The sequence below is a fragment of the Corylus avellana genome, chromosome 3 (assembly GCF_965113065.1).
Source record: "Corylus avellana chromosome 3, dhCorAvel1.hap1.2, whole genome shotgun sequence".
NCBI classification, from domain to species: Eukaryota; Viridiplantae; Streptophyta; class Magnoliopsida; order Fagales; family Betulaceae; genus Corylus; species Corylus avellana.
The window spans coordinates 26700767-26713795 of NC_142492.1; the positions used below are offsets into that span (position 1 = coordinate 26700767).

At 34.5% G+C, this 13029-nt stretch overlaps 1 protein-coding gene across 1 annotated transcript; it reads left to right on the plus strand.

Annotated features, from left to right (window-relative positions):
- The first annotated feature begins 6430 nt into the window (after nucleotides 1–6430).
- LOC132174081 (pyruvate kinase, cytosolic isozyme-like) lies at nucleotides 6431–9845 on the plus strand. The gene is made up of 3 exons (XM_059585787.2): nucleotides 6431–6676; nucleotides 8479–8940; nucleotides 9033–9845. Exons 1-3 carry the CDS (start codon nucleotides 6431–6433, stop codon nucleotides 9843–9845), a joined length of 1521 nt encoding a protein of 506 aa, XP_059441770.2.
- Nucleotides 9846–13029: the final 3184 nt, after the last annotated feature.

Here is a 13029-nt window from a genome sequence, read left to right on the forward strand (position 1 = left end):
TCCAAGCGCCCTTAATTAGGGGCGCCTGCCAGCTAGGCGCCTTTAATTAAGTGCACCTGGCTGGCAAGCGCCCTTAATTAGAGGCGCTTGCCATCTAGGCGCCCTTAATTAGGGGCGTCTGCCAACTAGGTGCCCTTAATTAAGTGCACCTGGCTGGCAAGCACCCTTAATTAGGGGAGTTTGCCATCTAGGCGCCCTTAATTAGAGGCGCCTGCCAGCTAGGCGCCCTTTGTTAAGGGTGCCTAGTTGGTAGGCGCCCCTAATTAGGGATACTTGCCAGCCGGCGCACTTAAATAGGGGCGCCTGGATAGTAGGCGCACCGAAATTATTTTTGTTAGTGCGTGAGCTTAATTTTCCCTTCAATATTTTCCCTCTCCCCGTACAATATCTTTAATTCAAATAAATCTTATGAAATTTTTCGTTAATTCTAACCCAACGCCCACCCACTCACCACCGAATCCCTACCTATGAACTAGTCGCACGTACGTGATGGCTGGTTGATCCCGTCCGACTAAACAACCTTGGCGGACGGAATGTGGGTTTTAGTAGCGAAAGGATATAGTTTAATTTGATGGTCGGGGTTGTAATGTAAAGTTGGTAGTTGATAGGGGTATATGGTAATCGAGTGGTCGTAGTTCATTGGGGGGAAATGATAATTAATACCCATAAAATTTACAAATTATTATTATTATTTTATTTTTTATTTTTAAATATGGGTTGGTTGCCGGTTGGTAGCCACAGGGGTGGCCAAGGAGCCATCCTGGTGGCTTGCCGCCACCCTCGACCCATTGGGGTGGCGCGCAGCCACCCTTGGCCACCCTGGGGTGCCTTGCGTGCCACTCCGCAAGTGGGGTGGCCGTCGAGCCACTCCCAGATTTTGCTGGGGGTGGCCGTGCACCACCCCCAGCCCCCAACCAAATTAATCAACGATGGCCCAAAGGCCACCCCCACCTAAGGGGTGGGACGCGGGCCACCCCATGGTGGCTAGGGGTGGCCGCACGCCACTCTCGGCCATTTCTAGGGGTGGCTTGTTGGCCACCCCCTCCGATCCCTGCCCTCATTGTTTTTTTAATATTAAAATTAATTTATATATTTAATATATTTATTTACTTTTAAATAAGAATGACATGTATTTATTGGTAATGATGTGATACACTAATGGAATCCGTTAACTACTTTGACAGAATTTAATTGATTACAGGAATTAAATTATTATTGTGGCCTATCCCGATAATTTCTGAATTAGTATTATTTTTGTTTTCATATCACATAGATGAATTTTTAATCTAGACAACCACATTAACTGATTTTGCATTTATATATTTTTTAGTTTAAGTCTCTTTTAAATGTATTTTAATTTTTGTATTTACTGTTTATTTTTATAAATAAATTTATAAGTGTTTTTTAATTTTAATATATTCATATTTTTTGTTTTTGCGAGCGGGAACTTAATTTTCCTTTTGATTCCTCAGCTCCCGCTCTAAGACTTAATTTCTCCCTCAATATATATTTTCCCTAACCTCTCCCTGAGTGGCCCGCCAGTCCCCCCTCTCTGCATCAGGATATATATATATATATCCTGATATATATTTTTGATCCCTAGCCTCTCCCCTCTCCCTCAATATATATCGATCCATATCTCTCTCTACAGCGCCAGTTGCCCCTCTCTCAATCTCGATTTTCCTATCTCTCTCTCCGGCGCCCAGTGACCCGCACGGTTGGCCAACCCACCGGCCATCTTCTCTAGTCGAAACCGGCCTGCCTCTCTCTACGTTCCTGTACTAGTGAGTCTCTCTCTGTCTCTGTTTTTCTTTGTATCTGCTGTCTCTTTAAGTTGTCGATTTAGGATTCTAATAGTCAGATTTTTGATGTATTATGATTTTTAGGAGAATTAGAGATTTTAAATCCAGCAAATTTTTCTCTGCTTTTAGGGTGTAGTTGGTTTGTTGAATGCAGTAATCACAATTTTGAAGAATCTCCGTGGTTGTCTTGTAGTGTTCTTTCAGATTTAATTCAGTTTTGATTTCACTGTGCAGTTCGTTCGTAATACCTTCTCTTTTTTTTTTTTTTTCTTTTTTTAATTTTATTGTTTTTCCTTATCCTTTATTAGCATGTTCCTTTGTTTTTCCTCTTCATTGGTAGTGCCAGAATAGTCTGCTTTACTATCCAAAATTACTCGTCGAGATTGGTGCCATTTTTTGAATTTTAATTGTCTTATCCACCAGATAGATCTTATCTTTGCCATAAAATTTATCTTATCATCAGGAAATTATTAGTCAATCATCTGATTTTCGAAAAAAAATAAGTTTTAAAGTATTTTTCTCATGATAATTAAGGTGCCACTTTCAACTAACAAAAATCTTTTCACACATACTAGCTAGAAATTTGAGATCAAATAATATTTTCATTTGGAGAAAATACTTTGCACGGATGTGTTGAAAAGGGTAGAAAAATATATAGCATCATCAATAGTGATCTACTCCATTGAAGTCCCTTTCTACTGCTAAATTTTGACTACTGTATCATTTTGAAATTTGTTTATGGGCACTAGGTAAAACAGTAAAGAAAATTTATTTTAGAGTCAAAACCAAATAAGGCAAATCTAAACTCTTAGCTAATCATCGATCTTGCAATCTAAGGAAAAGGTGTCTCAAATAATAATCAGTAAGAGTAAGACATGCCTCCCAAAAAGTTATCTGCTCCAAAAAATTAAATTCTAAGCATTTCACCATGTAACATATCAATTTCCTCAATACAAACATTGAGGACAAAGTTGTATGTGATTAACTTGTATATTTAATTTGTGTATGCATGTGTTTATTTTTTCAAAAACACTATAATATTGTAAGTCTTTATGAGTCGATTAGTTGGTGCGTAACACTTTTCCATATTCTATATAAATATAGGAGAAGATGAGGGCTCTGAGTTCACAAGACACTGCAGTAAGCTCAAGCTTGACACATGGATCAATAAATTGGGCAACTGACGACGCTTATGACAAGGTCATGGAAAATGCAGAATACACTGGCCGTTTACGAGCAATATATAATTTTTGTGAACTCTTTTAAGAGGTGGTACACTTTTTGTTTATGATATCGTTTTGGTTATTTTATTTCATATCTATGGTACAATTTTTGTTAACTCTTTAAGATGTGGTACAGTTTGTGTTTATGACATCATCATTTTGGATTTAGATGTCTTATGAGATATGAGATTGTATATATGGATTAGATATGTATTGTGAGATATATATATATATATATATATATATATATATATATATATATATATAAAAGATTGTATGAGATTGATGAATGGAGAAAATATTTATGGATTAATTCAATATTTATGGAGAAAATACGCAATACAATATTGTATTGCGTATTGTATATCAGGAGAATATAAAAAATATATATGGATTGCATGGGAAAAATATTTTCTCTATATATTAATTATTGAAGGTGCTTTGCGGCGTAGAAGTGCTCCCATATAGAAATAGGGGCCCTTTACACGCAAGCGCCCCCTTTCTTGCCCACCTGAGCGCTCCATTTTTATAATGAGGGCGCTTCCTAGGTAAGTGCCCCCATTTAAAACAGGGGGCGCTTCCTAGGCAAGCGCCCCCATTTAAAAAAGGGGCGCTTCCTAGGCAAGCGACCCCTTTTAAAAAAGGGGCGCCTCCTAGGCAAGCGACCCCTTTTAAAAAAGGGGGGCGCTTGCCTAGGAAGCGCCCTCATTCTAAAATTGGGGCGCTTGATTAGAAAGCGCCCCCTTTTTTAACTGGGGGCGTTTGCCTAGGAAGCGCCCCCTTTTTTAAATGGGGGCGTTTGCCTAGGAAGCGCCCCCATTTAAAAACGGGGGCGCTTGCCTAGAAAGTGCCCCCATTTAAAAAAGGGGGCGCTTGCCTAGGAAGTGCCCCCATTTAAAAAAAGGGGCGCTTGCCTAGGAAGTGCCCCCATTTAAAAAAGGGTGCGCTTCCCTAGGAAGCGTCCCCATTTTAAAAATGGGGCGTTTTTCACAACTAAGCGCCCCCTTTTAAAAAAGGGGGCGCTTTGTTCCAAACGTCCCCTTTTTGAGGCGCTCTTTAGTAAAAAAACGTCTCAATCTTAAATTCTAGTCGCCATAAAAACCGACGTGTCCCAAGTGCCCCTAATCAAGCGTTGCGAAATCAATAGGGACATTTTTTTGGCCAAAAATGCCCCAAATAACCATGTCGTTAAACCTTGTTTTTTTTGTGGTGTATTGAGTTAAACAGTTATTTTAGCTGTTTCGAATTCTTTTATATTTCAATTATAATGGGGATGTTGCTAATCATATTTATACTTGTACAGTTTGGTTTGGTTTGTTTGTTTGTTTTTTTTTTTTTTTTTTCGGCCTGTTGTATTTTGCAGACTTGGATCTGTTTTTGTTAGGAAATGGGTGTCTGGTTGTTCTGAGTTTTAGTTTGTAGTTTGTTGGGGGCATTTGTCGTCAGAGGTTGACCACTGTATTTTCACCTCTAAAAGGTGTCCACACACCATTATGCAAGACTACAATTACAAGCAGTCATGCTAATTAAATAATACGTCTATCATAAGGGTTAATCTTACGAGCAGAGGGCCTCAGTAAGTCCTACATTGAATATATAGATATAGCAAGAGGAGTTGTTAATATAACATAATTGGACATAATTAAACTCATAGACTTAAAAAAAGTTTTTAGTTGATGATGTTCAAATTTAGTTGATGATGTTCAAATGTCTTATATTATACTTTCACTGTAACATTTTTCGAGGTGTTAATCTCATTAACATGGTTAATGATTCTTGGGTCAAATGGCTCTTCCACCCCTAATAAGAAAGTATTAGAGTTCGTTTGGCATTGAGATTTCGCAAACCAAAAGTATAATTTAAAACTAAATTGTAAAAAATGTATCGTTTGTTTTTTTAGGAAAAACTTCACTTTAGACTCCTAAATTACGGTGCGTTTTGAAAAGACCCTCTAAATTTCAAAAACTCAATTTAACCACCTGAACTTTCAATTTGAGTCAATTGACCAACTCCGTCAGATTTAGCTTTTACATTCTAACAGCAATTCCTAAAATGACCAAAACACCCCTTGATTTTTTTATAACTTGATTTTTTTAAAAAAGTTTGAAATTAAGGATAAATTTGGAATTTTATAAAAAAAAAAAGGTATAAATGTCATTGTATCACTTTTAACGTTTAAAATTTGACAGATAGGGTCAATTGATTGAAATTGAAAGTTCAGAAGTGTAAATTTAGAGTTTTTGAATTTGGAAAATCTTCTCAAACCGCGCAGTAGTTCAGCGGTATAAAGTGAAGTTTTTTTAATTTTTATTTTTTAAATAGTGAATTTAAAAATGTTAACAAAAAAGGGCATTCAAATAGCAAGTAAGGGGTACATCTCTAAAAACGCATAATTTTAAAAGTTAAATTTTGATTTTAAAGTACAAACTGCAAATTAAATAAATGCTTAACTAAATTTTTTAAAATTCACATATTTTAATATCGTTATTTTTAAATTGCACAAACACAGAAATTATTGCAGAGGATTCATAACAAAATGAAAGACGAAATTGCAATCAACTGTATTTTAACTTGTAAAAGGTGTCCCAAAGGCTAGTAAATAACCCACTAGCATAAAAGAAAGCCAAAATTCCAGCAAACTACAGATATCCTTACCTTCCTTCAATATATACATTTTTTCAAAAATAAAAAAAGTCTGGTATGACACCTTCTCTCGTATCAGCCGAACACCCAGCTGGGAGCCATTAGAGTACAATGCAATCTCCTAGACTATAAGATAAATATTATCTCCTTCATCTTGGTTCCTCTTATGGCTTATCTTGGCTGTGATCTTCTCTAACATGGTTATAGCTGCTGTGATCATATCAATATTAATTAAATGGTTTGATTCACTTTTTCTATCATTTAAATTTTTGAAACAATTGGTAATTTAATATGAAAATTTAAGGCGAGACGTAAATTGTGTTAGAATACTAATTATTTAATTAAATTTATAATTTTCTCTGAACTTTAACATTTTAGGATAAGGTTAATTAATTAAATTGTGGTTTAATTAATGGTTAACGAGCAAATTCGAGACTTGGGGGTGTAACCCCCACCCATTGGCCATTGGTAGCAAGAATGGAAAAAGAATAATTACGTGGTTAACATTTGATTATTTATGCTAGATTTGAAGTAATTTGATGACAAAGAGTATATACCTAAGTGATGCTCTTCCTTTTCCAAGAAGACCTAGTAAAGATTTGCTTGAGTCCTAAGCAAACAATAAATCCAACCCGCACCCAACAAGGACAAGGGCATACCAAAGCTTATATAAGGGATGGCTCCATCGGTTCTAGGAAGAATTAAGAAACTTTTCAAAACCCTCTTTGTGAATTGTAGCGTCTGGTGAGAGCATATATACTAATGGAGAGGATTCTGGGAGTTAACAATCTTGGCGGGGAGAGGAGGCCAAAGACAAAGATAGTGTGCACGTTGGGACCTGAATCTCGGTCGGTGGACATGTTAGAGAGGCTTTTGAGGGCAGGGATGAACGTCGCTCGCTTCAACTTTTCCCACGGCACTCATGATTACCACCAAGTGACCCTCGATAATCTCAGGGCTGCCATGAACAACACCGGCATTCTTTGTGCTGTCATGTTGGATACTAAGGTACGTATTCTTTCCTAGCTAGTTTCCTTCTTCTTTTAAGCGTCTTAATTTTTATATATTATATTTCTTCCTGGCTAGCTACTTTAATTGTTTCTTATATTTTTATGATTATTTCTTGTTATTCATTCAATTTGATTCTATCATTGCTGGGTTTTCTCTTGTTTGCTCCCTAGCTAAGATTTCTCTCTCTCTCTCTCTCTCTCTTTCTATCATGAGATTATTACATACTGATTCAATCTCTGTTAGAATCAGTTCAGGAGCTAGTTAGTGTGTGTACGTAGGAATATCAGATTGCATCGGATCTTCATTGAAAGCGAATAATTATATGTTACGTGAATACGTAACGGTGATAGATTATAAGTTCTGAGGAAACCTTGACCTTAGATTTAAAGGGAACCTAAACCTTTTAGATTTTGAGGAAACCTAAAAAAACCCTTTTCAAACTCAAGGTTTGGGATTAATTTTCTATCATTAATGAGCTTGATGTCTTTAAATAGACAAATATAATGCATAGTAAAATAAAGAGAAATGCCTCAGTGCAATATAATATCCACATTTGGTTCATTTTTAGTGACGTGGCCAATGAACAATCACATGAAAGGGATGATTGAAATTTGAATTTCAATCTTCTCTCACTCACTAAATATGGGCCAAATGTTGGCATTATATAACACTGTAGCATATCTCTAAAATAAAAGACTAATTAGAATAAACTATTGATAATACTTATCCCTAATATTTAAATTACACTAACTAATACTTATCTCTAATATTTAAATAATCTAATGTTAGAGGTATAATAATAGAGGTATTTTAGATTTAAAATACTTTAGGATAATATGTTATCTTTATAGATAACATTAGATTATTTAAATATTAGAGATAAGTCTTAGTTAGTATAATTTAAATATTAGGGATAAGTATTATCAGTAGTTTATTTTAATTAGTCTTTTATTTTACTATGCATTGTAATTGTCTATTTAAAGACATCAAGCCCATTAATGAAAGAATCAGAAAATTAATTAATCCTAAACTTTGAGTTTGAAAAGGTTTTTTTAGGTTTCCTCAAAATCTAAAAGGTCTAAGTTTTCTTTGAATCTAAGGTCTAGGTTTCCTCAGAACCTAAAATCTATCCTCGTTACGTATTCACATAACATTATATATTTTGAAAACGAATCAAGCTCCTACATGCATGAATGTGGAAAGAAAGTGGTTTTGATTTGTTAGAGACATCTCTTCCAATGAGAACTCTACACAAGATAATCTCACGTTGAACAATGTCTCCAGATAAAGCTTGCAACAGATTATTAGATAACAAAGTCCTAGTTAAACTTTTCTCTTGTATAACTTATCGTATAGTGTTTACCGACAGCAAGCGTATTATATTCTCAGATCTTCTATGATTATTGTTGAATCAAAATCCAGTTTTCAATTTCGAAACTATTTACAATTTTTTTTTTTTTTTTTGGTAAGAACATTAACAAATTGCTTATAAGGTGCAATGCATGAACTAATTTATATCCCTTCACCGTTTAATGTTCGGTCAGAAGCTGCTTTCCTGGAACCTTTCCATATATGATAAATGGTATAAATCTTGGTTGCCTTAGTTTTGAACAAAATAATAACAACAACGATTGTAAAAAGATATGCTTTGTAAAGGAACAAGAGCTTTAATTGATCTTTCACGTTCTATAATTTTTCTGTTGATCATGTGCTCGATGCTTTAACTTTTTGAGAAATAAGTACTTATTGGTAGTTAATTGCCTGACGGTGTCGTTTTCTTATATTTGAAAATTTTTTAGGGTCCTGAGATTCGAACTGGGTTTTTGAAAGACACAAAACCCATACAGCTTCAACAGGGTCAAGAGATTACCATCACCACTGACTATAGCATTAAAGGAGATGAGAATATGATAAGTATGAGCTACCCAAAGTTGGCTGAGGATTTAAAGCCACAAAGTGTTATTTTGTGTGCTGATGGGACAATTTCTCTTACTGTTCTGGATTGTGACAAGGAACGGGGTTTGGTTCGTTGTCGTTGTGAAAACTCTGCACTACTTGGTGAGAAGAAGAATGTCAATCTTCCTGGAGTTATTGTCGATCTCCCAACCTTAACTGGTAAGGACAAAGAGGATATTTTGGAATGGGGAGTTCCAAATAAGATTGACATGATTGCTCTCTCTTTTGTTCGCAAAGGTTCTGACCTTGTGGAGGTCAGGCAACTGTTAGGACCACATGCAAAGAACATCCTTCTCATGTCAAAGGTATGTCGTTAATTAATATCATTTGAAGAAATTGTTTGAACTAGGCTAGCTAGTTGAAGTTAATTTTGTTGTGTTTAATTTGGGACATGCAGGTGGAGAATCAAGAAGGTGTTGCTAATTTCGATGATATTCTGGCAAACTCAGATGCATTTATGGTGGCAAGGGGTGACCTAGGAATGGAAATTCCCATTGAAAAGATATTTATAGCTCAGAAAGCGATGATACTGAAGGCCAACATGCAAGGAAAACCAGTGGTAACTGCCACTCAGATGTTGGAGTCCATGACCAAATCTCCCCGACCTACTCGAGCTGAAGCCACTGATGTTGCTAATGCAGTTCTTGATGGCACTGACTGTGTCATGCTTAGTGGAGAAACTGCTGCTGGGGCCTACCCTGAAATTGCTGTTCAAACCATGTCAAGAATTTGCACAGAGGCAGAGGATTTTATAGACTATGGACATCTTTTTAAAAGAATAATGAAAACTGCACCAATCCCTATGAGCCCATTGGAGAGCTTGGCCTCTTCAGCTGTGAGCACAGCCCATTGCATTAAAGCAGCTCTAATTTTGGTCCTAACCAGAGGAGGAAGCACTGCGAAGCTAGTGGCTAAGTACAGGCCAAGCATGCCAATCTTGTCGGTGGTGGTTCCAGAGATAAGAACAGATTCTTTTGATTGGTCATGCAGTGATGAAGCTCCGGCAAGGCATAGCCTTATTTATCGGGGTTTGGTTCCTGTTTTGAGCACAAGTTCTACAAGAGCTTCTCATGCAGAGTCAACCAAAGAGACCGTAGAGTTGGCCCTCCAACATGCAAAGGCCAAGCAACTTTGCAAGCCTGGAGACTCGGTCGTGGTGTTGCATAAGGTTGACTCTGCGGCTGTCATCAAAATCTTGACTGTTGGTTGATTGTATTCGGCCAAAGTTTGGTTAATGCTACTTGATATGTTGTTGCTCGGCTTTTTCTTCTTGTTTTTCTTCATTGAACTCAATTCATTGGATTTTGGTGAGAATCTTAGAGATATATCGATCAATATCACAATTTTGTGTTTGCATATATGTTTGCCTTTTAATTTACTCTCTCTTTCCTTGTTTCTGTGAATGTTATTCAACATCTTCCGTGTTTATGCAACAACCTTAAATAAAACAACAAAAAATCAGAAGAAATCCGACTTAGGAAAATTCTCTAATGTTAACCATTATTATTCTTCTATGATCGCAAAGATTGCTTTCCTATAGGCCTAGAACACCCTTTTTCTTTATCTCTTAATGTAAATAAAGATTAGAAATACAAATACTAAAGTTATAACAAAGTTACAGGAGAGACGGTCCAGGAAAATGAAAATATAGCAAAGTTGGTACCAACAATTACCCAGACTTGCCAAAATAATGTCAAGATTAGCAAACAAAAAAAAAAAAAAAAAGGAAATGGGACAAAATCGGGTCCAATAGATTCTTGGCATGCTGGCCCAACCATTTAAAGGAACAACAATTTTAGGGGTGCAAAGGCGGGATATTAAAAACCGCCCGCTAACCGCTAACCGCTCTAACCGCCAACCGCTCTAACCGCTTAACCGTATTAACCGCTAACCACCTAACCGCTATAACCGCCTAGCGGTTAGCGGTTAGCGGTTATTGGGTTTATTAACCGTAACTGCTAATTAACCGCTAACCGCCTTTTTATATAATATATTTTTATAATTATAATTATAAAAATATTTATACATATAACATAATCACTTGATCATTAAATTACAATTTTTTTAAAAAATAATCAAATCACAATTTGAGTATTAATATATTATCACTATAATTTATATGATTATATCACATGAGATTGATCATTAAATCATTTGATTATATAATAACAAATTATACATATATAATATGACATAACTCATAAGTATACCAATTCATACTAATACAACAATTAAATATCTAGAGACTTATTTCCAATATATGTTATAAACTTATAAGTCTATATATGTTATAAGTCTATATAAGTCTACATATGCATATGAATAATATAAATGTATAATATCAATACGTAATCATATGATTCAATGACAATTCAAATACTTTATTCAAGACTTCAAGTGAATCATATTATTAATGTACAATGATGATATGATTCGTATAATATCAAATTAAGTAATTGACATTGGATTAAACAATGATCAATGTGTTACTTATAAACACAATTTAAGTATTAATGTATTATCATTATAATTTTAGTAATTTTTATATTATCACTGTAATTGATATGATTATATCACATGATGACTTGATCATTAAATCATATGATTATATAATAATAAATAATACATATATAATATGACATAACTCATAAGTCATAAGTCTACAAGTTAATCATATGATTCATGTACAATGATAATCACAATTGATTCAATTGAATTAAACAATATATTACTTATAACTACAAGTCTACAATTTAATTAAAGCATTATTAGATACTTTAGGAATTTATGATTTAGGAATTTGAACATTACCATTTACCATTAGATATTAAGTTCAATTTAAAGAAAAAAAATTATAAGTAAATATGATAAGAATTTAAATAATTAATCATATGAATCATATGATATAATTTAATGAGACTATATGATTATATAATATCAAATTAAGTAATTGGCATTAGATTCAACAATGTGTTACTTATAATTACAATTGAAGTATTAATGTATTATTTGAACATTTTTTAGAAAAAGAAATTTAACCATTTTTTGAAAAAAAAAAAAAAAAAAAATTAGCCATTTTTTGAACAATTTTGAATTTTTTTGAACCATTTGTAACAATTTTTTTAAAATTGAATCATTGATAGTTAATAGTTTTATCCTTTATCCTTTTTTTAAAAAAAAAAAAAAAAAATTATATAGAAGGCAAAATTACGTCGTTTTGCACCTGAAGATATTATATGGACTCTTTTTATAACAATTGGGTCCAAGAAGATATTAAAAATACAAGAAAAAAAAAAAAGAAGGTAAAAAAAAGCCTAAAAAGCCAAAAAAAAGAGCCCAATTTTAAAAAAGCGGTTAGCGGGCGGTTATCTATTTCGCTAACCGCTAACCGCTAGGCGGTTAGCGGTTGCGGTTAGTGAAATCTACTAACCGCTAAAGCGGTTACGGTTAGCGGTTAGTGGCAATAACCGCTAACCGCAACCGCCTTTGCACCCCTAAACAATTTTGAAGCAAAAACTGGATAGAAGGCCTAAATATTAGAATTCGGATCCGCATTTTTGTCCTCTCAAAAAGTGAAAAGAAGATCATTTGAACAGAAGAGGATCATATAAAATAAAAAAATAAAAGCTATTTAAAATATAAGTAATGCTAGGTACCATCTTTGTATCCTCCTAAAATTCTCCTAAAGCTTATGTGGCTTTTAAAATTACCATTAAATTTTAGATGAATCATACTTGAATTTTAATCCAATTGTGATTTTGAATCATTCTTCAAGCCCTAACCTTATATTTTCAAATATTCAACGAAATTCCAAAAATTGAATCTTAACCACAAACATATACAACGGCTCGCAGCGAAAACACCTCAAAATCCTGAGAGATCTAAGAATCAAACAACCCCTCAATGAATCAAACTCTGAAACCCAAAAAAAAAAAAAAAAAAAAAAACTCGTAAGTTTACAACTCGGAAAAGATTGAAGCGAGAAAAACAAGACCCAAAACCAAAATCACTAATCCATAGAACGGTTTCATGGATCTGAAATCGAAGACATGGATTGAAAATTTTCTGAAACCCTAACCCTAGAATTAGATGGAAATCACGGCTAGGGTTCAAGTTGTGATCGATCGGTAGAGGAGAGCGAGGAGCGATCGAATCAAACCATATATATATATATATATATATATATATATACCTATGAAGCTTCGGCTAGCAAACCACATTTCTTGTAGCTCCTGCCTTTGGCCAGGCCACCCCCATGGCCAAAGGGGGTGGCTGAGGCACCCCCAAACCAATTTTTTTTTTCTTTTTTTTTTTTTGGTTTTTATTTTTTAAAAAAAATACATTTTTTTTTTATTTTTAAAAAAGAAATGAAAAATTTTAAGTAGGTACCATGT

Coding starts and splice junctions, on each gene's coding strand:
- LOC132174081 (XM_059585787.2), top strand. CDS start 6,431: ATGGAGAGGATTCTGGGAGTTAACAATCTTGGCGGGGAGAGGAGGCCA. Junction 6,677..8,478: donor CTGTCATGTTGGATACTAAG/GTACGTATTCTT, acceptor AAAATTTTTTAG/GGTCCTGAGATTCGAACTGG. Junction 8,941..9,032: donor ACATCCTTCTCATGTCAAAG/GTATGTCGTTAA, acceptor TGGGACATGCAG/GTGGAGAATCAAGAAGGTGT.